A 25,415-nucleotide genomic window follows, 5' to 3' on the forward strand; every position below is an offset into this window, starting at 1 on the left:
CAGGTCAATCTGGTTCAGGGACATACGAGTATCTCCTTGCCCCATTTCAAAAGGTGTAGGAAAGCTGGAAACCTAAATCTTACAGCTCTTCAGATATTTTTGCTTTGAACCTAAAGCTTAAACAGCATATTCAACAATATAAATCTGAATAGTTCTTCATTTTTATTACAGTTTGATCTGAATTTCTGTATGTAAAGATTCAAACTGTTCATACTGTTGTATCATGTTACCATTTGTATTTTTAAACCACGTTAGCTTCACATATGGATGCAAAATGCGGCTTGAATTTGCTCTACTGATTTTGAACTTTGATCTGGTTTTATGTTTCATAGCTGCAGAAGCTCTCTGAATGTATTTGTGAACGTTGCTCTCATTTGGTGAAGTTGATTGAAGAGGACCTTTTCTTTGTTGTTAGGAAATATTAATAACAGGAGTTTTTAGTTATGGATCTTACCAATGTATGATTTAAAATATTTGCTGGGTTTTTAAAATAATGAACAGATGTCAGTGCCTTTTAGCCCGAACAAATTGAAATGTATACACGAGGAGCATTCCCCAGTTCTGTTAATTCTTAAGTACATGTGTACATGTGAAAGAAAACAAATATGCGTGGTTTTGGGGTATGTCAAGATCTTGATGAATACATCTAGCAACGAAAGCACTGTTACAGATTTGTGACTCTAAGTGGGTGCCTGGTAGTTCCTATATGCATATGGAATGTTTGCATATACTTTAGAGCCTTTCTGAAAAGTTTAAGCTACATATTTTTCCAGTTATTACCTTGAATTTAGTAGTCAATAATGACTTATAAAATGCATGATTGTTAGTTTGAGTTCTCTGTTTCGGCACTGTAGTGTAGCTGTTTGGTTTTGGTTGGGTTGTTTTAGTGCGTGTACAAGACTTAATCTTCTCTTGTTAGGTTAGATCTTGAGTTGCAAATTAGAGAAGACAGTGCCTGTAACAGCTCTGCTGCTGGTCATGTTTGTCTGTAGTGACAGCTAGAAACTTGAGATTTGTTGAATCCCTGTGTTTACAGGCAGTGGTTTGGCTTTGCGTAAATAGCTGGTTCTCTAAATCGCTCCTTAATGAAATTTGAATCCTCCGATTAAAATGGAAACTGCACTTCTAAAGTGCCTTTATTAGTTAAAGTCTAAGAGTGTTGTTTCTGGATCAGCATACTGTGTCACTAACAGAATAAAATTAAAGTGGAGAGAAGTAATGCCAGTTGAAAACCTGAGCTATTTCAGTATAGGAAAAGGTGTCTCTTGTTTTAAATCACAAGGATTGTGAGAAGTGACTTCAGAGCAGTAGTAAGATACACTGCAGTGCTTTTCTTTGATTTCAGGGCCAAGAGTCGACCTATAAGTCTGGCTGAATTTACGTGTCAGGTCCATGGTAAATTGAGTTGAAATATTTACTGGACGTTGTAAATGGAAAAACATATCATAGCAGTTGAGAAGTGCAGATTTTTAACCCTTCAAATTATGTGTAAGGCTTAATCACACTAAGTACACCAATTCTACACTTGAGTTAAGCTTAGCTCCAATTTAAATATTGATTTTTTTTTTTTTTTTTTAAAGTAGTTGCCTTGACTAATGTATTTTAAGCAGAAATGTTTCCAGTGTTACTCCTTAAGGTAAACTCACAGATCTGCTTATGTCTATTGTCAAAATGTGCATGTTTCGAATAAGGAATTGAGTTACTTACAGACTGTGATTTAACACACATCTTTTAACGTACGAAGTACTTGCATGTAGTCATTAAAGTTCCTACAGCACAGTTTCTATCAGCCTAGAATTGGAAAAAGTTGTTTGTCCTTAGTACAGTAAAAGTTCAGACATCAAAAGGAGTATATTGAATTAAATGAGGAAAATGAACTAACGTTACTGCCTGTCTTGTTTTCTGTTTGAAATCGTGATGATAAATCAGATGAAAAACTGAGCTGGTTCTGTAAAAATCACATAATAATTTTAAATCATTTGGGACTGTGTGGACTCCTGCAAGAGAAATCAGTTGACCAACAAAAGCTCTTCTGAGTGCTTAAGTTTCAACTTGGGAGGTTTTTAGTAGTCATGAAAAACAAAAGTATGCAGGGAATTGAATCAGGGTACAATAAATAAGGTGTAGAGCTAATATTTTTCCTTTCGTTTCCAGTTTAGTTAGGACCCTTTATATTATGTTCATACATCATCTCCAGGCAGTCTCTAAAGATTTTATGAGCCAGTTAGCTCAGCTGATGTCCATAGACTAGGACAATATGGAAACTTTTGTAAAATTGAAAGCTAAGGGAACATCGGATTAGCACCTAACTAAATTAAACTGTGAGTTTACAGACTAATCAATAAACCTTTTTATTTTTTTTCTCTTTCAAGTATATTGAACTTACTGTGAACTCGGTTGCAACTCTTATATTCTTTCAGGTATTAATTTCTAGCACAGTGTTAGCTGCAGATTTTCTGGCAAAAAACTCAGTTTCAATTTCAATTGTTGATTGTTTTATAGAAGACCATAATAAATGCCCACGGGTTTAATAAAATTGCTTTGTGTTCCTGCTTTTGAAGGGATGATGCCAAGTGGTATGGATTTTCATGTCTTTCAAATATTTCTGTATTTCTTGCAGGAACTAAGTGATCTGCAGCGAGATCCACCAGCCCACTGTTCTGCTGGACCTGTTGGAGATGACTGTAAGCTCTTCCTAGTGCATTCAGTACATTTCAGTTCTAAAAAGGCTTAGAAAATATCTAATTGTTGTATCTTTTTGCCTTTCAGTGTTTCATTGGCAAGCAACTATTATGGGACCTGTAAGTATAAGAATCATGCCCCTTAAAATGTAAGACCTTGCTTCTCTTTTTGTTACAGAAGGACTCATTTGGGTTTCTGTAAACACAACAGCCACATGCAGCTGTGCAGTGTATAGCTTAAAACTTTCGGGTTTTATTGTCGTTCTTAGTAGTCTGTACTAGTTGCTTTCTGTAATTCCTCAAAAATCTCTCTTCTTCATGAAGTTAGAGGTGCTTAATTAGCCAGCTGTGGTGTCTGAGTTGGTGATGTGGGCTACAAAGCAAAGAGCTTGCTTTTTGTAGATGGTCAGATCAATTCTGGAAGATTCATCCATCTGAAAGGAGGAAGAGCAGGTGAAATCTAATATTTAAGTTTGTAACTGTAAACAAGAGTGGAGTTGCAGGGAGCTTTCAGATGGAGCTTATTTGATAGCTGTGATGTGACTCTGGCAAAAGCATATGGCTTTTGCAAACTGCAGGGCAGCAGTGGGGTGCTTTTGTTGGTTTTTGTGCAAGGAAGGAGCTTTCCTTGAGTTGAAGAAATTATGACTCTTGTGAAGGTAATGACATAAGAAATAACAAAAAAGCTTAAAACCAGAAGGTTTTGAAGGAAAACTGAGAAGAATTTTAGCAAGAAAAATAATAAAGAACAACATGAACTGAGGGAAGGTGTGCTTGTTAATATCCTGGTAAAAAGTTGTATTTCTAGTGTTTTCCTTTTGGATTTAATAATTTGAAAAGAAGAGTCTCTAGTTTGGAGAGTGAGCAGAGTCACTGTATGAGATGAAATTTTGAGATAATACTTAACCCATTAAGATGCAGCATTAAATCGTAGAGAAGTAGAAATGAATCTCAAATTCTCAAATTTAAGAGTAATTTTCAGCACAGTTATTCTGAAGCAGCAGTCTCTAATTTACTGGTGGTGTGCTGGAGTCTGTTGTCCAACATGTCCATGGCAACTGTTTTCTGTAGTACACTAATGTTTTTGCCCTTTTGCTTGAACAACAAGCATGTTAGTATGTTCTTCCACATACCAAGGCCTTCTGACTCTTGCCCTCTTGCACTACCAAAGGGTGAATGGCAAAGTGGTGATGAAGAGTTAACAAAAGTGCTGGTTATGTAGTGATTGCCACCAATAATGTGTCTGTCCTGAATGACTCTGATGACATGAGTAAAGGAAATATTACAACATAAATTTTGGCTTAAATTCCATTTTCTTCTCCAGCTTGCAGTTCAACTTTCATATTCTATAGTGGAATATATTATTTTCTTTGCTTTAAGTTCCTCAAATGTCTCTAGTTAAGGATAAGAATGAGATCTCTTGCCAACCTTTTTTAGCCATATCTGAAGAGATATAGGAACAGAACACTTCAGATATTAATCCTTTGTCTTGATAACAAAAGAATTCAGGGATTAAATTTCTGTGTGTTTCCTGATGGCCCGAGGGAAGCATAGGACTAAAACCTACTTTCAGAATTCACTTTCTACGTGTGGAAGTAGGGTAACCTCTTCTGTCTATGGATATCATCAATTTGTTTTATATACCTTGCTTATAAAACATAGTGACTTCACTTTGCCTTCTTTTTGACACAGAACTTGCCTCATCTTCAGCTTATTTTAATTTTGAAAAATCCATTTAGTATGAAAGCAAGAGGTCCTTTCAAACCTAATTGGAAGTACAGTGGCAATCTGAGGTCCCCTAGTGCTGACTTAGCATGACAGTATATAGCCTGCCTTACCCTGCTGCCATCTCTGCACTTTGAGCATGTAAGGCAGCATAGCTTGATGCCTTAAGTTTTAAGTTTTTCTGTTCTGCTTGGGTGTGCTTTTCTGATGTTCTAGGGTGATGGAGACAAAACAGTCCTATTCCAGTTAAGAACTCAAGGACAATTTCTTCAAACTTCAGGCCCTAAGCATAAGCAATGTGGAAAGAGGAGGGTGAGTTCATGCAAATGAACCAAAACCTATAAAAATGTGAGATTTTGTGACCAAGCTCTCCTTTGCTTCCATCTTGGAGCCATCCAGGCAGGGGCCACGACTGTGGCACTGATACTACTAGGGTGTGGCCTTTTGTAGGCCTCTCAGTAAATACGCATTTTTTTCCCCTTAACTCTGTGTATAACCTGTCTTCCAGCTCCTCTAGGCATCAGCTTAGTAGACCATTTGTGGCGTTGCCTCTTACAGTCATACAGTCATCTACAAAATGGTTTATTTCCAAGGTAAAGGATTTACTTAAAAACAGTCTGCCTTTCCCTTCATAAGAAAACCCAAAAACTTGATCTTCAGCTTTGCTGCGACTGAGTTCCTACATGGTTGTTGTAAACTTACCATGTAATGAGAGTAGTTTTCTTCTTTCTCTTAACCAGAAATGGCAGAACTGCTCTCAATCACTTAGCATCAAGACTTTCCAGCTCACCTTTTTAGTTAATAAAAAATGAAAGTTCTTTAACAGATGACCTCAACAAAATAATTTCTGTCTATTAACTGTATGCAGCTTGTGCACATGTTGTCTAACAAAATGCATGTTCACAGATTGATACAGGTCATATAGATGTTTTGTGTTTTTAAACTCCCTGATATCATCATGATGAACTGAATTATGGTGGAAAATCCTCCTTTTTGCATCTGCAAAGAGAAACTACTTCTTAGGGTAAGTATTTATGTAGTTTAAGAATGGAGGGAGATCAGAGCAGCTGTGGTCTTGCATGGAGACAGGATTTGGAGGACCTGCTCTGGTTTTTGTATTCCCTTCATGCAGTGAAACTATTGATCTCCCTCTCTTTTTCTCTCCAGAAGGACGGTTCTTTTGATAACTGTGTTGTGCTGCTGCAGTAGTAGCCACAGTTGGCTCTGCTGTAACTCTTCATGCCAGTGGGAGGGTTCAGTTCCCTCTGTGCTTTCCCACTTTATGTCCCATAGTCGGCTATGTACTGAGGAAAACATGGATTTTATCAAGGAGAAGGGAAGCTTCAAAGCAGCTGAAATATATTAATGTGTTTTATTTGTTTTATTTTTTTCTCAGCCTGATAGTGCATATCAAGGGGGAGTATTTTTTCTCACAGTACACTTTCCAACAGACTATCCTTTCAAACCACCAAAGGTAAGTCCTTTCTTTTAAGGAATGAAAGGTTTTTGGTCAAAGTTTATTCTTTGAGGCTTAATTTTGGAAGTTAAACCAGAAAGGTGAGCAAGGTGTTCATCATGGATGAAGCTAAGACTGTGAAAAAATTGTGTTGGCAGATCTGATACAACTGGAAAGAAAGGGATGATGTTAAGGATTCTAAATGTAATAACCCTAATCTGATGTTATTTGTGGTTTTTTTATTACAGATTGCTTTTACAACAAAAATATATCACCCAAACATAAACAGTAATGGGAGTATTTGTCTTGATATCTTGAGATCACAATGGTCACCAGCTCTGACTGTTTCTAAAGGTAAACTCACTGATTTGATAATGCATTTATGAAGCTGCATACAGTGCCATGGCACATTTTGTGTATTATTGCACTGTCTTAAAGGTTGCAGTGGGAACTCATTTATTCTGCATGTTTCAGAAGAGGCAAATTCCATTGGAATTCGTGTTATGATCCAAGGTCTTATGCAGTTTATTGGGAGTGTCATATTACAAAAAAAATTGTGCACAGCAAAGAAATGTTCTAAACCAAGATGGGTAAGATAATAATGTACAATCAGCCTGAAATGTGATAGAAGACTGAGCGTGCTGAATGGAGGACAAACTGATGAACAGGGCTTCAAAATCACAACATGGAAGTAAATGTAAAACCCTGATACTGACATTGTGTGAGCTTACATGATTGCCTGTTGATGATTCTTTGGGTTGCCTGAGCATCCTTGTGTGGACTAAGGTCTTAATTACACTTTATTTTAAAATAAGATCATTTATTCTGGTTTGCATTCCTTTGTAAGATGAATATTTTAAAATGTAGCTCCTTTCACAGTCATCAGTAAAAGATTTATTAAAATATTCTCATCCAGTAGTTAAACTTTCTCAAAATTTGAGTGCTGTAGAAATTTTGGAATATTGACTTAACAGTTAAGCAGTTCTTTTGTTGCAGGCATTTTGTTTCACTTCAAAAGCTGCTTAAAATGTGGTTGCTGTTGTTTCTCCTCACCCACCTTCAAAATGCTAAGGGACATAGTCATATTACAGAAATTTCTCATGTTACTCAAAAGGGCAAGCCGTATCACATCTTATGTACTTAGGAGCTCTCCAAGCTATGTGCATTGGGTGTACAAGCAAAGAAAAAACTGTGGGTCTTTGTCCAGTGGAAATTGCTCTGTGCAAGTCCAGTTGCTGTACCTCCTTGGTAAAACAACTCATGCTTACAGCCCTGTGCAGTAATCTCACAAGCCATATAAAATCTAAGTCTAATTCTGCTTTCTGAAGTCATTGCTAAGGACTTCAATTACTCTTATGTGTAATTGGTATAATTTTTCCACATTAATTAGTTGTTTTATAGCTATCCAAAATTTCTCTTGTTTCTAGTTATTAAGCACTTAAGTTTTATATTTGGCATCTACAACTGAATACTGATAAAATTTTTAGATCTTCAGCATTTTTCTATCTTTTTACTTGTTGAGCACTTATTTTGTTATAAAGTGGAGTGGTCTGCTGATCTCATGTTCAGATATTATGTGCTTTTAATCTGCTTACATATTATTTATTTCATAAACTAGAAAGTAGCTCAGTGACTCATGGAAGTTTCTCCTTTCTCGTCTTCATTTGACTGAATCAGAAGTTTACAGCATATTATAGTACCTCTGACCATGTGTGTGACCATGTATTCTAACCTGATTTTCTAATATTACTGGCACTTATAACAAAATAAGTCAGTATTGAAGTGGCTGAACTTTCTACTCCTGAAAATAGGTATGGACTCTTGAGTTGTTACTCAAGATAAAGCAGGGGGAAGAAAGATATTCTGCAGTTGATTCTTATGGTAGCATGAAGTTCCCTTTCACAACATATTTAGAATTATTTAACTGTGTACTCTTGTATGCATATTAGTTCTGGCCATAAAAATAGAAATTGCCTGAAAAGTATGGCCTGAAAATGATAGGGAAAAAAATTATATCTCCTTGGTTCAATACCAGGAAATTAATATGAAATTCTAAGTGAATACCTGTATTTAATGTTGATCAAGTATTTCCCAAAATGGAAGTCACACTTAAGTAAAATGTTCTCATGATTGAGATAATAACTGTCAGCACTGAAGTGGAAAAGGATATGCGAAAATAGAGTACAGCATGACAATGTAATATTAATATTAGTTACCTTAACTGCAGATGGAAAGCTTAGTTTGAGCAAATATCTATGTGTAATTGTGTAGTCTGTAGTTTGGCTAATGTTCCTAAGCTAGGATGTGGGAGAGAGAATCATTACAAAAGATACGGGTTCATGGTTGCAAATTCCCTAGGCTTGTATCAGGTGTTTACTTAGGCCCTAGGAAAATGATACTGTATAAACATTTCTAGACAGAACTGTTAAATGATAGCTTAATACTAATATGTGTTCTTTTTCCAGTACCCTACTACAACACTCCCTCAGTGTACTGGAATATATTAAAGGATTATAGAAATAAAGCAAACTAACTTGTTTAATCTAGTGTCTCTTTTATTTAGTTTTATTGTCCATATGCTCCTTACTTTGTGATCCTAATCCAGATGATCCTTTAGTACCAGATATTGCACAGATCTACAAGTCAGACAAGGAAAAGTGAGTATAACATACATAATTGTGTGTGTGGTACTTGCAGATGGCTATCTGCTATGCACCTTAAATATTAATTTTAGCAATTCTCTCTTCCTAGATTTCTATGGGATTAGCTCTTTAAATATTGAGAATAGCTATAGCAAGTAAAAAACTGTAGGCATGCACAACTGCTGGTAACTAATTTTTTTGTACTTAGTTTGTGTAACATCTTAGATTTACTGCATGACAAATTATTTTCCCAAATATGAGTTATTTGTCGCTACTTCAATCCTCTGGTTGTAAAACCTGTACCAGAAGAATTTTTGAATAACAGACTGAGTTGTTTGGTACCCATTTTTTAGTGTTGAGGCGTTGAAGACTTTTCAGTGTATACAGTCGCCTGTGGCTCATCACATGTCACAGATTCAGGAAGATTTGAGTATTGCTTTTATCTTGAGCAGTAGACAGCAAAGGAGTGATGTAGAAGTTACATGGACATCTGTGGTCCAGTATTTCTCTGCCTAGACTAAGAATTATTATAATGGCATTTTTCTCACAGGTCAATGCCTGGTATTGCAAATCATGTAACTTCTAAAGTGCTTGAATGCTGTAGCTCATTTTGCAAAGTAGATAGTGTTCGAGTTGAGGATGTGCAGCAGCTTCTCCCCATTTGTGGCTCAACTTTTTTCCACCCACCTACTTATTAGTGATTTCAGCTGTTGTGCCGCCTGTTTGTGAAGGAAGTAAATGAGGGATGGTTTTCTATCTCCAAATCTCAAAATTTAATAATTACTAGGGAAAGTGACAAAATATGTAGCCTTGACTACAGCTTTATCTTCTTATGATGATCACCTATTAATTTTTTTTTGTTTTATCTTGGATGTAGGAAATGAAAGATATGGCTGGTTCCTCCTGAGCATTTATCTATGAGTATTTTATTATAAGTTAAGATCCAAAGACTTGTATGGTAGCATATCCTTAAGAAGAAAACCAATTAGTATATAAGTTGCTATACTGATCTTAAGAAAAAGAGGTAAAAATTTGTCAACCTTTTTTCTCTGGATGACTCAAGAAAGTGAATCCAGTCTGAAGAGTAGAATGTAGCAAATGTAAAGACCAGAGCGGGAGCTATCAACTCTCTAAAGACATTTACCCTTAAGAGTATGGAATTATAAGATAATCAGATTCATACCAGAAGGAAAAGACCCAAGACTTAAAATCTTGTAAAAGATGCTTTTCAGAAAGTTTTCTTTTTGAGTTCTGAAATGCAGCTGACAGTGCAGAATGGAGAATAAAATCCCAGTTAATTATACTGAATTTTATGGCACTAAAATGTGTAAACTTTGTTAGACTCTTAAAAGCATATGCCTTTGGGAGTAATTGACAACAAATTCCTGTTAAGGTGCAAATAAAGGAACCAGTTGTGAAACACAAATGAACGATGCTATGCAATTTAATGCAAATCTGTGAAGTTTGGTTTGAGTCTGAATAGCTCTGATATGTGATCTTAGAAACTGAATGTGTAGTAGGTATATAATTCTTGGCTTTTAGACTGTTTTAGTGTTCTTTGACTCTGCTCAGAGGTGAAAAGCTCAATAACACCTATATTAAGTAAATATGTGGCCATTGCAATGTATCACTAACAGCTCTTCACTGTAATGCCTTCTTTCTGCACGTACAGATACAACAGACATGCGAGAGAATGGACTCAGAAATATGCAATGTAAATTTTTGAAGACATTTTCATATACCACAGAGTACTGTAAATTCTAGGTTTTTTCAAAATTAGAAGGAAATGGAGAACAGTTTATGGCTTCATTGTGACACCCCTTGAATTTTTTTTCACCCATGTAAGTGTGTTTCTGGAACAAGAGAGAACAAACTTCCAAAAATAAGCTTATGACTTTGATAAGAATATTTATCTTCTTTGTATGCTTTGCAGAAGACATTTATTATAGTTTCTGAGAGTTGGACACCTGCATCTTCAGACTACGAGATCTGTAATTCAGTTGTAAATCAATGAAATTGTTTTTGATGGAAAAAGTAGCTGTTTTCACGTGATGAATACTGTATGTGTGTCATTGAAGTATATTGTCTGTTTCATAAGTATGTTCAAGTTTCTTTTTGTTAGTTCTATTATATAATTTGTATTTTTTACTGTATAGACTATTTTATTTACCATGTAAGTCATTTCATTTTAGACTTGCTTGTGCACAGTATTGACAAGATACAACTGCTAATAGTGAAAATCATTGGACTATCTCATGCATTAGAATATTCTGAAGACTACAGACTTCTTAAAACATAAAATGGTCCTTGCACTGTAAATCTTTGTATGCTGGCTATGGAGAAACACTTGGTTTTGATTCTGTTGCATACCTGACTTAATTTTATCGCAATGTGAACTGATTGCACTGGTATGTAGAAAGATACATAACTTTTGTTGCTATTCACAATTGATTTTTGACGTGTGGGCAACATAATGCTCTCACAGACCTTTTACAAATCCAGATGTAGCCTTTTCCATATAAATAAAATACATTTTCTACTTTCTTTGTCTATTTTTGTATCTTAACTCATGCATATCTTTAAAGTACTTGTTCTAACATTCTAACAGAGAATTGCCAGTAGCACGTGTATGTTGTGGTAGACAGAATGTCCAACAAAGCCATGCATCATGTACTACTTAGAACTGGATTGCAGTCAATTTGTGCACTTGCTCTAGCCTAGTGGATTTAACGTACTATGCTGTTGTAGCCTGGATGGCTGCTAACATGGTCAATGGTAAAGAGGCAGGAAGGGCCTTTGTATGGGTTCAACAGAGATGTTTATTTCAGCCACACACGTGGATAGTCCGGGGTCAGAGGCAAAGGGAAACCTCGTGGTGAGGGTCCAGGTTCAAGTACATGGGTGTTTGGGGCGGGGGGAGGATCAGAGACCAATTACCATGGGACATGAGGGTGGCAAAAAGGTGGGGTTAGGGCATGGGAGCCAACAGGGAAACAGGGTGGGAGTGACCAAAAGACTGAGGGATAAGGACCAGGCACAGGACTGACCTAGGGAACAAACCAGGGATACATTGGCATTTGCTATGAGAGAAGCCTCTTCTGTCTCCCTAACTAGGGAATGCCTCTTTGGGTGTCCACACTATGCCCATTGTTGGATATAGGATTTCAAAATTGTTAATGCCATGCTACACCAATATTCATCTATGGAGGAGATAATCACAGGAGTCTGTTACGGTGGTGTATTTGCAATATCAAAATGTTACAGTCAACTCACACTTGAAAGTAATTTTTCTCCTCACACTTGAAAGTAACTTTTCCATTAATATGCACTTCAGTTGTTTCAGACTATGTATGTGGAAAACCAGTAGTGCTGGAGAGGGGCAATCTGTTCTTAAAACATAAAAAGTAGAAAAACTCTTGATTTTTCTGCCATTCATTCTTCTTGCTTATTTGAAAATTTAAAAAAAAAGATGACAAAATGTTTGTATCTTGCACATGAAAGTAAAATTACTTTCAGTTGGGAAATTTGTCATCATAAAATGCATTTTTAAGATGGCAGATATATTTGATTTGGGTTTTGTTTGTTTGTTGTTGTTTTTTATTCAAATATGCATCAAACTGGAATGTGGACTATGGGGGGTAAGCATGCACAGTAGGAACTTTTATTCCTACCAGTGGAATATAAACTTCATGTTTACTGATTTACTGACCTTAAACTGGTCACATGGGAAAATGTAATTTCTGTGCTAGTTTTATCTGTGATGTAATGGTGACATTTGGAACAGCAGCTTGTAATAATCTTAAAATAGCCCTGTTCACTACATTTTGCAAGATGAATAAAAGGATTTTTTTTTTTTTTACTGAATGCTTCATTATACTTGAACTAGGGCAATGTAGCTAGGAAGGCAAAGACGTCATTTATACTTCTTGCTCAAATGATTGTAGAAAACTGACCATTGGAATGTGTTCACAGTTGGTTTTTTCCTAGGTAAAAATAGTGTTCTGTTTGTACTTAAATTTTTGGAATATCTGCAGTGAACTGTGAAATCGGAAATTTGACTTGGTTTCTTTTAGTTTATCCATTTGTGTTAGGGATGGTTTGAAAACTTTTATACTTTAATGTTTCTGCTTTGTGCCATGCATGGAATGACTTTCCACCACAGTGTGAAACCAGCAGGAGGATTGAAAACCAACAGCGAACACCCGTACGTAACACGTGTTAATCATATGTAAATATTAAAAAAGGAAATTGTTTTATGATCATGCTGGTTTAGAGGTGTGAAGTTAAGTCTTTGATTTTTGTGATAATCCTAGCAGTTCAGCCTTTCTGCTTTTGAAATTATCATAATGAAATGATAAATACATTATTTAAAACTTCAGTCAAGCTATGACGTGGCTGTGTTTAATCTGTGGAAACACCTCCATTACTGCACCTTCAGAGCTCCTCCGTTAATGCTTTTTATACAAATTCTGTTTCCAGGGCTGAAAAGTTTACTGTATTCTGTGCTCTTTACTACGATGGGGGGGGGACAGTACATCTTCCTTTTTCCCCGAGAACTGGTCGGAGTTGTGGCGTCTGCTATTTCAGACACAGCTGCGCCCAAAAGCTTGACATTGCGAAGGAAACAGCGAAGCCGCGGGGTTAGTTTTTGGCCATACCTCATCACCAGATAGTTACTTAGTCCCCAGTTGGTTTCTGATCTCTGTTACAGTTTCTGCCTGCGGGCGCACACACTAAACCCGCCCGCCAGCGGTTCGGAACCTCGTGTGCCCGGGGGGCCGGGGCCGTAGGGGTCACCTTGTCGCGGTTGCCCTGGAACCGCCCCTCTCGCCGCTCTCCCAGGGTGCTACGCGCCTTTCGCGCGCAGGCGCGGCGCATCAGGATGGCGGTAGCTGCGGCCTTGCTGGGCCGGGCCGCGGGCTTGGGCCTGGTCACGGCCACGGGCGGGCGGCGGCTCCTCCTCCGGTGTGGGACGGGAGCGGGGCTGCGCGAGCGGGGAACGGGGACCCTCCTCGACGGTACTGTTGTGTGTAGGGCCGGAGGTGCGGCGGAACAGTGCCTGTCTCGGGGGATTAGTTCGGATCAGCGCCCGAAGCGGCCCCTCACTGCCTATCTTCGTTTTGTGATAGACAACCGTCCGGCTTTTAGGGAGAAGAATCCAGGTACGAGGTTTGAGGGGAGGTGGGCCCACGGTTGGCACTGTTGGGCGCCGGGGCTCCGATACCTTCGCCCCCCAGAGCCGGGCCACGGCCTGCGCCCCCCAGAGTGGAGTGAGCCAGGAAGCCTAAACAACCCGTGCCTTTGTAAAACCGAACTTCAGGAACGATCTAAAAGACGTGATCTCAGAGACCCAACCCGTATGTGTATCCGTACCATTTCCCAAGTTAATCCAGCATGGCCATACTCATTGCCTGCACGTGCCTGCTTGGTCTTCCGTGCTTCATAAGTCAAAAAAATGAACGCGTATGTAACTTTAAAAATGCTTGATGAAATACCTCACCTAGGTAATACATGATAACAATGATTTACGATTCTCAATTATTTTTGGACTCTATTATTTGAAGTCAGTTTTGCTGATATTATGAGCCGTGTACGATTTTATTTTAAGGCTTAGTAATTAAAAAATTTCAGGTACTGGATTGCATCATTGTATATGAGAGAAAAAGTAAGTGTATTTAGAGGAAAATGGTTTTCTGTGAATGTTTGATTTACTGTTAGAAACTTCACTTACAGGCAATGCAGTGACTCTTGCCGGAGAGCTGCAGACTAGAAAGATATGCTCGTTTTGAAAGACTATTGAAGGTGTTATAAATGAGAGACAAAAGTCTCGATATTCAGCAAAATTTAGATTGTTTTATTTGATATAGAAAGAGCAAGCAGCACGCTGGGGAACATGAGGACTCACCGCCCACTCCACTCCCCACCGAACCTTGGTTTGCAGCCTCTTCTTATACTGTGGTTTCTTGTTATAATCAATAATTTTGGGGTTTTTGTTGTCATAAGCAGTGGTGGTTGAATAAACATCCTTACACAAATTCACAAAGCCTCCGGGCGATAATCAGTCACAGATAGCCATCTGGTCCTTGTAGATAACCACCAGAGAAGTTCTGGGAGTCTGGTCCTTGAGATAAGCAGGATTGATCAGACAAAGGCAGGAGGGGCTATTGGGAAGTCTGCTTTTGCAAGCTGGTAGCCGATACAACTTATTTGGAAAACATAACATAATATAACATAATGTAACATAATACAACACAATATAACATAACAAGGTGATTTTAAACAGAATGATTTTATCATATAATTTCCTTTATCTAGTGTCCATGCTTCACTTCAGAGCTTAGTATTTTGGTTTATACAAACCCCAATGCTTTTGTGATTAACACGAATCTTTTATCAATTATCACAAAGGTTAAAATGTTTAAAGAATTATGGTCATATTGGGCAAATGCTGAGGAAGATTTAAGTAGGAAAATCCATTTGATACTCTGTTTAGCTTACCAGTTCAGGAGTTGCACACTCATAGGTTGGTGACTGAACTATCAGAGTATATTGTAGATACATACCACACCAGTGTTTTCTACATTTCCAAAATTTGAATAATCTATAAGTAAACATACTGGATCTTATATACAAATTGAGAGTTTGGGTTTTTCTTGTTCCAAGAGAGGTAGTGGTCAAAAATAACTCAATTATTTATTCTATTTTATCAATTGTCAAAGCATCATGTTTTCAAAGGTTTTAAGGTTGATCTACTTGCAGTAAAAGTTTCCAGTTGCCTTGCTTTTCCAGAATTTGGAAAGTTAGGTCACTGAGAAGAGTTTAGTTATGTTTTTCCACTATTGAGGTAGCTGAGCTTTATGTCTAGGGGGAAGAAGCAGCTCATCTGTTTTTTCTTTTATTGTGAAGTAGAGGGGAAGCCTGGAAAGGATTTTTCAAGAAAAGAAAACCTTATATCCTCTTTGTTCCACACTTGGGTTTGTTTGGAGTTTGCTTCGGGCTTTTTTGTGGTTAGTTGGTTGGTTGGTTGGTTTTTAATTATTCTTTTCCCCTTCGCAAATTCAAGTCTGGCTGGAGGCCTTGTCAAATCACCCTGGTGCAAGAGCCAGTCAGCTGAAAACCAAAGTAAAGTCACTAATTTTGTTCGTTCGAGAAGGAAATTGCTTTTTTAACTTCGTTTGGATATTATTGTAAGTAAAGGATAATAAAATCAAAGTATATGAAGTGGTTATACTTGAGTGAAGAATTCAGCAGACTCTTTTTGCTAAAAAACTTAGAATTGGAAATTTTACTTCTGGTGTCTTCCCTGCTCCCCCCTCCAAATCAGACTATCTTGCATTGTATAGGAAAGATCCAGCTCAAAAATCAAAAAACATGAAATTGTTGTGGAGTAATAATAGCTGCCTTGAAATGGTGCTTCAGTTTATAACTACATGTTGTGTTCCAGGTGAGCAGTGACTCTTTCCCATCCTCTAAATATTGTATTGCCCTTTAACTGCTACAGCGAGTTAGTTTTATGAAAGGACAAAATGCATTTGTACAGGAAGATGATACCTGTGACAACTATCCTTGGGAAAAATTGAAGAAGCTTACTAAAGACACAGTATTGATCTTTATTTCTGGGCTTTCTCATTTTGATGTACAGAAGCGAGCAACCTGGAACTGATTAAAATATTAGCAGGTGCGTGGAAGGAGTTACCAGCATCACAGAAGCAGGTAAGGTTGTATCCTTTCCGTGAGTACTTTCAGCTCTACAGGTGGTGGGGTTTTATTTGGTTTGGTGTTTTGTGGTTTTCTTTATTTAGTCTAGTGGATTTTTTTGTTGGTTGGTTTTTAAAGGGCTTGAAAAAACATGTCAAAACAGTTGGGAGAATTGGGAGCTTTGAATAACTCAAGAGAAGAGTGTTGGGGTGACGCTGGCTGAATGCCAGGTGCCCACCAAAGCCACTCTCAGCTGCTCTCCTCAGCTGGGCAGGGGAGAGTAAATACAGCAAAACATTTGTGGGTTGGAATAAAGCTGGGAGAGGTCCCTCACCAGTTACTGTCAGGGCAGAATAAACTTCACTTGGGGAAATGAATTTATTGCCAATGAAATCAGAGTAGGATATCCTAAGATGCATTTCCCCCTATTCTCCCTTCTTTCCCAGCTCAACATCACTCCCAGTTTCTCTACTTCCTCCTGACAGCAATGCAGGAGCACAGGGAATGGGGGTTGAGGTCAGTCCATCATGTGTTGGACTGACCTCAGCTGCTCCTTCCTGTTCAGTGGGAGAATTTGAGGTCCCTCCGCCAGTGGACAATCCTCCATGAACTGCTCACAATGTGAGTTTTTCCCATGGGCTGCAGTTCTTCAGGAACTGCTCCCGCATGTGTCCCTTTCCATGGGCTGCTGTCCTTCAGGAACAGGCTGGTCTATTGTGGGTCCACCACAGGGTCATAGCCCCTTTTATCCATCTCCCTGCTCCAGTGTAGTCTGCACCATGGGCTGCACCCCAGGCTGAAGGGGAACCTCAGCTCTCATGCTTGGAGCATCTCCTGCCTCTCCTTCTCTGACCTTAGGATCAGTAAATATCTTTTTCTGACATGGTCTCCCTCCTTTCTCTGGCTGAAGTTGTGCAGTTTTCTTTTTCACTGCCTTAACTCTGTTATCCCTGAGGTGCCACCGCCATCGGTGATGGCCAGTAGCAGGTGCTTCTTGGAGCTGGCTGGCCTAGGCTCCCTCAGGCTTCTCATAGGAACCATCCCTGTACCCCCTTCGCCACCAAAATATGGCCATGCAAACCCAATACAGGAAGATACTTTCTACTTATACTTGCACTTGTACTTTTACATGACCTTGGCTTTAATAGTTTTAATCTGTTGCCAGAGAAATGACACAGCTCTCACTCCATGCAACTGTGGGGCTGCAAACCGATTCTTTCTCCTTTTTGAATGGCAGTATTGCATTACACGTATAATACAAATTTTGTAAAGTTGTTCCTCTCTCGTGTATAAGCTAGGTGAAACCTCAGTTAATTTTGATGAAAGGACCAACTTCTTTTTCTTCATATAAATTTCTTTAAGAGTCATCAAATTAAGTCATAAATAGTGAAGTTTCTCTGAGTAACAGTTTCAAGTGATAATGTAAAGCAAATCTAGGACTTGCTGATCATTGCTGAATTTAAAAGCCATTTATAGCAAAGTAATGGTTGTTCCTCCTTGACTGCAGTTAGCAATTAGAGGCAGTTAGGAACTAAATTCCGTTTTCTAAAGGAGATATCTTTGTTGAGTAGAATTGAGGTGCTCTTACATCCCTTCTGGACTTCTCACTCTCTGTACCTTTCCCTTCGTGTCTCTGAAATGTAGAACAGGGAATCAAACAGATGAAAATCTGATGTTCTGGTGTAAGTTTTTCAGTCTGTCATTTTTCTGCTCATAGGTAAGAAGAGTTGCCTTGTCTAATGGTCAAGTGCTTCTGACTGTAAGCATCTGGCTTAAGTTTAAGGTTGGTGGTTTGTGCTGTAGGTTTATGAGGAAGCAAGAAAGACAGACTGGAAAAGATATGGAGAGCAGATGGCTGCTTATAAAGCCCAACTGACTCCAGCCCAGGCTGCAGCTTTGAAAGAGGAAAGGAGAAAACAGCTGGCAAAGAGAAGATCAATCAGGGCAAAAAGAGTAAGTATTTTGAAGGTCCGGTTTCTTTTCACTCAAGGAACCTGAAGTCTTTTTGTCTAGTATACAAAGCAGAGTTGAAACATGTTTTAGAAATACAAAAGCAACTCAGAATAGAAGAAATCACACAACAGACACAAACCCCTCAAAATGCCATGGACTAAAGTAATTACTGGTGTTGGCAACTATTTTAGTGGCTTTCCTGTGCTTGAAGAACAGAACTAGCATGGATCTTCGTGCTTAGAGGTAGCTTCTCTATGCTTTTTTTCCTCCCTATTTCTAGAGCTACCAAGGAAAGGATAGGCACTAGAAGATATTTGTACCAGCAACGCTTTCTTTGGATGGGAAGACATTCAGAAATGGCTTTTCACAAAGACCTTGTATCTATTACCTCATTAGGCCCTACAAGATAGCAACTGTTTGAAGTAGCCTTTTTTCCTTCCTTTTTTGAGCTCTGCCACTGTATAGCTGCTGCTGTGACATCTGTTTGTGCCCTTTACTAGCATATACATAAGGACCATCTTCCCTACTCTATTTTGGCTGGTTTATGTATAAATCCTTAGAGACAGAACCATCTGTAATGGTACAATATTATGGCTTGGAAAAATCAAAAGGTTTACATATTGCTTATTTATTTCTGTGAATTAAACTGTGACATTGCTGTAATTGGCAAAAGCAAAACTAATTGTGTTTAAAAGACTTCTACTTAGAGGAAGTTTCTAATCTTAATGATTCTGATGATCATTTTTAGAGTATGGCACCACAAGGAATTCAATTGGCATATTTCATACCTAAGCAGATGTTAATGTACAGCACCTAGGCTCCACTGGGAATGTCAGGAGCGGAGAAAACAGAAAGTATAATTGCATCTATAACTCGCTATACTTTCATTCTCTAGCCATCATTCCTGTAGACAAAGTGTTCTGATAGCAGAAACACAGTTCTCTTCCACCTTCTCACCTCCCACAGATACGTGTCTGCCCTCTTCTCTGCATGCAGGCAGTATTTCACAGCAGAAACTGAAGCCTTACTGAAGAATAATAGAAAACCTGTCATCGTGACTTTCTTACAGAGTTGAATTTAGTAGCACTCTTTGGTTTCTGGAAGACTTAGCTGGAGTAAGAATCAGTTTTAAACGCTTTTTCAACAACTTGTGAAAACTCAAGTTGTTAGCTTTTTGTAGTTTAACATTAGTCTTGAAAAGCACTAAGAACATCTTGACATACAGTCCAGTTTACAGAATAAAACACCAAAGAAAGAATCTGTGTTAGATTTTTGCATAAAATAGAAAGATAAATGACGAGTTTAGTTTTGGAACAAATGCATGCTTGGTAGATGAAATAATCTTGTCGTTTTTAAAGGAATTGAATCTACTTGGAAAACCTAAAAGAGCTCGTAGCGGCTTTAACATTTTCCTGTCAGAAAATTTTCAAGAAAGTGAGGGAACTTCACCTGTGGTAAGCCAGAAAAGATTAATTTTCTAAAATATATCCATTATAGTCAGAAAAACCTAGTATAGATTCTGTCATTTTCAAAGATACTGTTCAGTAGTTCACGATCTGGATGCCGCACTTAGGTTATTTTTTTTTAAGCTGTGGCAATCTGACTATACTGCTAGCCTGTATAAAGTGCTGTGTGGGTATACAGACTTAAAACGTTTGTGATATTTTTTACACTTCAATGTTACTGACTTTTATCAGTTCCTTTTGTAAGGAGAGTATTATTCTTCCCTTTGTTTTGATGTAGAAATACAGTTTTTCAAAGAGTTGTGGTGGTGTGCTCCTATTCTGGCAGTAGCAGTTTATTTTAACTCCTGTAGTTCAGTTGGTGTTACGGAAATACAAGAGTTCCGTAGCAAACTCACAAGTTCTGCACTAAACTGTGCTTTGGGGTGATGCAGGTTACGCTGGTGGATTATAGCACTTGTAGTGCTGGAGACCCACCCTGTGCCTCGTGTTCCTTACCCTACACATTTAGTCAGTAAGTCGGTATAGTGGATATAGTTTGTTCCTCAGTTTTCCATGTACAAAGCAGGTTTCTCCAGTTAGCTAAGGCCCACGCTGTAAATATGGCTCAGATGATTCCCAGAAGCTTGTTTTGACCTATATAGTTGATTATTTCATTACATTAAAAGGGCAAATAAGGGGAAGCAAGCTTTTGTGACTTTGTGGTTTTTTGTATTGGTTTATGCTTGATGTTCACTCATGCAGTATTCATCTGTACCTCCCTGAAGTCAGTCTACTCCTAGAATAACTCTCATGTGTTGCATGTTCTGTATCCCCCAGGCAAAACTGAAGAAACTATTTGATACATGGCAAAAACTGTCTACTTCCCAAAAGCAGGTATGTCAGAGAATTTGGATGAGGCTCTGATATAATCAGAATTAAAAACTTGAGTCAAAATTGATACATTTGTACGAAATCTTGAACTGGGTTGCTCAAATTAATACTGAAGAAAATACTACAAGATCCTCATGCATCTTGAAAAAGATTGTCATTGCCTTTATTCTGGTAGTGACCATTTAATTCATAGTGTTGTTGAAATGTGAGTCACTGGGATAGGATGGAAGTTTAGTGTGCCTTAAAGCAGATGCTAAGCAACACCTAGAGAAGAAGGTGGAATAATATGCAACAATTTGATTTTTTTCTAATAATCTATAATATCTTTAAACAGCAGCATAAGAATTTGCTGCTCATGAAAAGATTCTTACAAGGGAAAGTAACAGAAATCTACAAGTGATGTGCACAGGGTAATTTATTAACTTTGCTTGTCTGGGGGATCATTTTCTGCCAGCTTTCTCACTGTATTGAACTACAAACTTGTAGATGAGCTAATCAAAAGTGGAGGGGTGCTGTACTAAAATCTAAATTAAACCTTGACATTTTCAGATATTTTGTACCCTACTGTCCTTCCTCCTGAATGTCTTTCTTCCAGGTGGTTTTTACTGTGTGCTTAGGACACACCCTAAGTTCATGCTCTTACTGTAGAAAAATAACTTGAAATAATTCTACAGCAATATCTATTCTTGTGCCTCATGTAATCTAACTGTCAGACCACTGCTCAAATAAAAAGCCTTAACTGTTAGTAGCACTACTGAATAAATTTTCTCTTTGGGAATGGCCAACTGTTGACATAACTGCAATTTAGTGCTAAAGCTTTGTATTTCTCTACAAGTTTTTTTGGTTTGTTTTTTTTTTTTTTCAATTAACTGGGGCAAAAGCAAATGCGTGGGCTGCTCACTACACAGGTGTTGTTCTAAGTCACCTTTCTGTCATGGCAGTTTCCCAGAAAAAGCCCCTTCTGTAACATCATGATGCCTTATTTTCTTTCAGCCATACTTGCAGCTTGCTGAAGATGATAAGGTTAGGTATGAGAATGAAATGAAATCGTGGGAAGCTAAAATGATTGAACTGGGACGTGAAGACCTGGTGCGTTCTAAAAAGCAAAGACTAAAAAAGAAACCTGCTGAAGCTACAAAACAAGCTGAAACAGCCAAAGCTTCCTCAGCTAGAAACAAGGCAAAATTAAAAAAATCCGAAGAATAAAAAATCCTCTTTGGTTGTCTTATTTCTGCTGTGTTAATGCTGCAGTCAGCATTAGCAGTGAAATTTGGAAAACCCATGAAGGGCCCTCTGGAAAGGTGATGAGGTAAGAGAGGAGTTACTCTCTCTCAGAACTGACTGAAATAATCATTGCAGGTATAGCTTGAACTGTAGAACAGCAATTGATTAATCAAGCTGTGAATACTGATACCCACTGACATCAGCAGAGCTCTCCAGTAATGATAGATAATATCCAGCTTTTATAAGGTATTTTTAATGAAAAAATAAAAAGTATTCTTTCTTTATGGAAGAAAGAATATTCTGCAATGTTGCCATCTAAATTCTGTAAATAAGAGCTGAAATTTGAGTTAACACTGCTGTGTTTCATTCCCTCCATGTTATTGCGAGTGAGATGTTCTACATTTCAACAACAAGCACAAGAAGCATAAAATAGTACCTTTTATTTTATGCATCTGTCTTTTTGTACCTGTTAAACTGTATATGCCACTTAGGTTGCGTTTAAAGACCACATGAGTTTTTTATGAATGTAACTTTACTGGACTTTTATTTCATGGTTTTGTTTGGATACATACAAACATTTTTGTCTTGCTGTTGTCACATTTGGGACGACCTAGAAGGAAAAGAAAAAATGTGAACTGTTTGGACTTTGAGTTTTGATGTAATAAATACAGGTATTTTGAAGAGGTGGTTGGTTTCTTTTCTGGGGTTTCTTCGTCTTAGTTAAGTCTCATAGCTGTTCTGAGGTATCTATTTTTAGAATGCAGACCAGTGTTTTCCAGTGTTTGGTGGATCTCATCTGTTCCGGGTGACCCACAAAATAATCATGGAATTCTAGACAGGCTTGGGTTGGAAGGGTCCTTCAAGATCACGATTCCCACATCCCTCCCGTGGGAAGGGATGCCACTCACTAAATCAGGTTGCTCAGTGCCTCATCCAACCTGGGCTTAGACTCTGAAAAAGGGCATTTTCCTCAAACCCTTTGTGTTAGATCTGGCTCTCAGTGTCCTGGGGTTGCTGCAGAAATAAATTGGAAGCAGTTATAGACAAGCTCTGACTGCCAGTGCAAACCACCTCGAGATAATCGTTTAGTGCACATAGAATCACAGAATATCTTGAGCTGAAGGACCCATCAAGACCATGAAGTCAAACTCCTGGCCCTGTACAGGACACCCCAGGAATTCCCCCTGTGCCTGAGAGTGTTGTCCAAACACTTCTTGAATACCGATAGTCTTGGTACTGTGACCACTGCCCTGGGAAGCATGTTCAGTGCCTAACCACCCTTTGGGATAAGAATCTTTTGCTGATACCTAACTTAATCCTCCCTGACACAGCTATAGCCAGTCCCTTGGGCCTTGTTACTGGTTGAAAGAGTGAAGATATCAGTACCTGCCCCTCCAATGCCCCTCAAGAGGATGTTGAAGACCTCAATGAAGTCTCCCCTTAAATCTCCAGTTTTCCAGGCTGAATGAACTGAATGACTCAGATGTGCTGAGGCCTGAGCATCAGGCCTCAACCAGAGTTGAGTTGACTTACAAGATGAAACCTGGCCATTATGTAACTGACACTGTCAGTATTATTTAGCTAAAAATAGATGACCAAGTGTGCTGGGGTTTAACACCAAACTGGCTGCTTTAGAGACATTCACATAACCTTGTATAGTTATCTGCAAGAAATTTTATCATTTTAAGACATTTTCACAACTGACATAAATAGGCTTGTAGGATATTTTACAGGAAACCCTCCCACTAGGCTCTGGCCAAGCCCTGAACCCTGCTGGATGAGAAGTATGCCATCAGACCCAGGTGCTTCTGCACTAAAAATATAATCAGGTCACTTTGGCTTACTGATTTGGGCCTATAAATTCATCACTTTCAGGGTGAATTTGGAGACCTCACCTACGGGTGGGCACACTGCACAGGATTTCCCAGTTGCTGGGAAGAGTTCTCCAGGTCCTCGCTGCGAAATAGGGATCCCCAGAGAACATGATCTCTGAAGGATGGTGGAGTATTTGGGCAATTGGTAATTTATCTTTCTTAATCACTCTTCTTTCCTTTCTCTTGTATAGTAATGATTAAGTACAATACCTTGCTAATTTTTCCTTGTTACTAAAGCTGGGTGTGCTATTTTATTCAGTGTATAATTTTACTTTTAAGTTGCCTTAATATTCATAGTAAAATAAGACCGTTCTTTCCATTGGTGTCTGTGTCCTTTAAATCACTCCTGTAAATTGGCAAAACACTCAGCCTCTCCTCATAAGGCTTCCCTTGCCTATCCTTCACCATCCTTGTGGCCCTCCTTTCGATGCTGTCTGATAGATTAATGTCTCTTTTTGTCTTGTGGTGTCCAAAACTGCCCCCAGGACTCGAGGTGAGGCCATGCCAGTGCAGAGGAGAACAGGACAATCATCCCTATGGAGGAGAAGGTTCAGCCTGTTGACTTACTGCGAAAATTATGCTGTAGTCTTCTCTGACATCCCTTCCCACTAGAACTGTAATTGCATTGTTTTCTTTGAGGAATGGGAAAAAGTAAAGATGTTGCAATTGTAGGTTTCATTCGGTGTTCTGGCTCCTAAGGGATGCTTAGAAGTCTGTCCCTAGTGAACTCTTGCTGATACATGCCTTCCTGAGCTATGCTTTTCAATATTTTTCCTAGATGATGCATGTATAATGTTATACAATACTGTGTGTTGTGTTGTAACACACAAAGCACAATAAGGCAGCAAATACATCATTCTAAAATTCCTTAAGTTCACAGTTGACATGGTTTAGGAGTCATACATTATACTTCAGCGTACCCACAAAAAGCCGCACGCTGCTCACTCCTCCCCCTCCCTGTGGTGACTGGAGAGGACAATTGGAGGCACAAAAGGCAAGGATCTTAGGTTGAAGTAAGAACGATTTACTGGAAACAGCAATGAGATAAGGAACAGTAATAGCAACAATATTAATAGCAGAAGTGTACAAAAGAGAGAGTGGTTCACATGCAAAATGTGACCAGAGAGTCAGACCAGAGAGTCTGACCAGATTGCAGCTACACCACTGCTAGCACTCCCTCCTGCTTAGAACTGTTGCCACCTAAACTGTTCCCTCCGGCTTGGCAGGAGCACCATGCTTACTCAAACAGAAAGGAACCCTTTCTCCTCAGAAGAGACTCCATTCCCCCTGCCCTCAACAATGACAACAGGTGGTCTCAAATAACCTCTGGGTTCTGGCCATGCCCCTCTCAGCTGCTGCAAAAAATTACCCCTGTCAGTCCTGTTCCTGAGAGTCAAGAGGTTGGCTACACAGATTGAGGGCAAAATCCTGTCTTGCAATGGACAATGCAATACTTTTGAATGTGTGTTATCCTATCGGTTTAGATTTTGTAGTCTGGATTGACATAAAGACAGTAGATATTCTTCAGTACAGGTCATGTGTTGTCCTTTGCTGCTGACAGGCAGCCTAAGGCACATCAACTCTGTTTCACCATTTGTGCTACTACTTGACTTTCTTCCTGTAGGCTACAATACTCTCTTTATTCATTAATGACTTTTTCTAATTTTAGTGACATCCCTAATCTTTCTTGCTAGTCCAGCAAGCCCTAATCATGGGATGAAAGCACTCACATGCAGGTGAATTTAGTGCCAAATTCTACCAGAGGGCTGGAATGCTGAAGATAGATAGTTCTAACCTGTTCAGGTAGTATTAATGCACCTGGAGTA

The 25,415-nt window shown here is 38.6% G+C and overlaps 2 protein-coding genes across 11 annotated transcripts in view; both read left to right on the forward strand.

The window, feature by feature from the left end:
- Nucleotides 1-11,048, forward strand: part of UBE2D1 (ubiquitin conjugating enzyme E2 D1) — a 16,340-nt gene extending 5,292 nt beyond the window's left edge. For 4 of the 8 annotated variants that reach the window (XM_088168765.1, XM_088168764.1, XM_088168763.1 and 1 more), the window contains 7 exons: nucleotides 2,621-2,684; nucleotides 2,770-2,801; nucleotides 4,623-4,718; nucleotides 5,803-5,880; nucleotides 6,111-6,216; nucleotides 8,426-8,519; nucleotides 10,177-11,048. In XM_088168765.1, coding sequence (XP_088024891.1) covers nucleotides 2,621-2,684; nucleotides 2,770-2,801; nucleotides 4,623-4,718; nucleotides 5,803-5,880; nucleotides 6,111-6,216; nucleotides 8,426-8,519; nucleotides 10,177-10,222 — 516 coding nt within the window. In that variant the 3' untranslated portion in view covers nucleotides 10,223-11,048. The remainder of the gene's footprint in view (nucleotides 1-2,620; nucleotides 2,685-2,769; nucleotides 2,802-4,622; nucleotides 4,719-5,802; nucleotides 5,881-6,110; nucleotides 6,217-8,425; nucleotides 8,520-10,176) is intronic. The other 4 variants (XM_014893208.2, XM_014893211.2, XM_088168768.1 and 1 more) reach the window with 2 other exon arrangements.
- Nucleotides 11,049-13,182: 2,134 nt separating this feature from the next.
- Nucleotides 13,183-22,396, forward strand: TFAM (transcription factor A, mitochondrial). 3 transcript variants are annotated; one of them, XM_014893205.2, is made up of 6 exons: nucleotides 13,183-13,666; nucleotides 16,147-16,217; nucleotides 18,006-18,155; nucleotides 19,514-19,609; nucleotides 20,438-20,494; nucleotides 21,485-22,396. In XM_014893205.2, exons 1-6 carry the CDS (start codon nucleotides 13,387-13,389, stop codon nucleotides 21,695-21,697), a joined length of 867 nt encoding a protein of 288 aa, XP_014748691.1. In that variant the 5' UTR covers nucleotides 13,183-13,386; the 3' UTR covers nucleotides 21,698-22,396. The 3 variants fall into 3 exon arrangements, with proteins under 3 accessions (XP_014748691.1, XP_088024887.1, XP_088024888.1); XM_088168761.1 differs by lacking the exon at nucleotides 20,438-20,494 and having other exon boundaries at nucleotides 13,332-13,666; XM_088168762.1 differs by lacking the exon at nucleotides 19,514-19,609 and having other exon boundaries at nucleotides 13,332-13,666.
- The last annotated feature ends 3,019 nt before the right edge of the window (nucleotides 22,397-25,415 follow it).

Source organism: Sturnus vulgaris, chromosome 8 (assembly GCF_052056855.1).
Source record: "Sturnus vulgaris isolate bStuVul1 chromosome 8, bStuVul1.hap1, whole genome shotgun sequence".
Classification (NCBI taxonomy): domain Eukaryota; kingdom Metazoa; phylum Chordata; class Aves; order Passeriformes; family Sturnidae; genus Sturnus; species Sturnus vulgaris.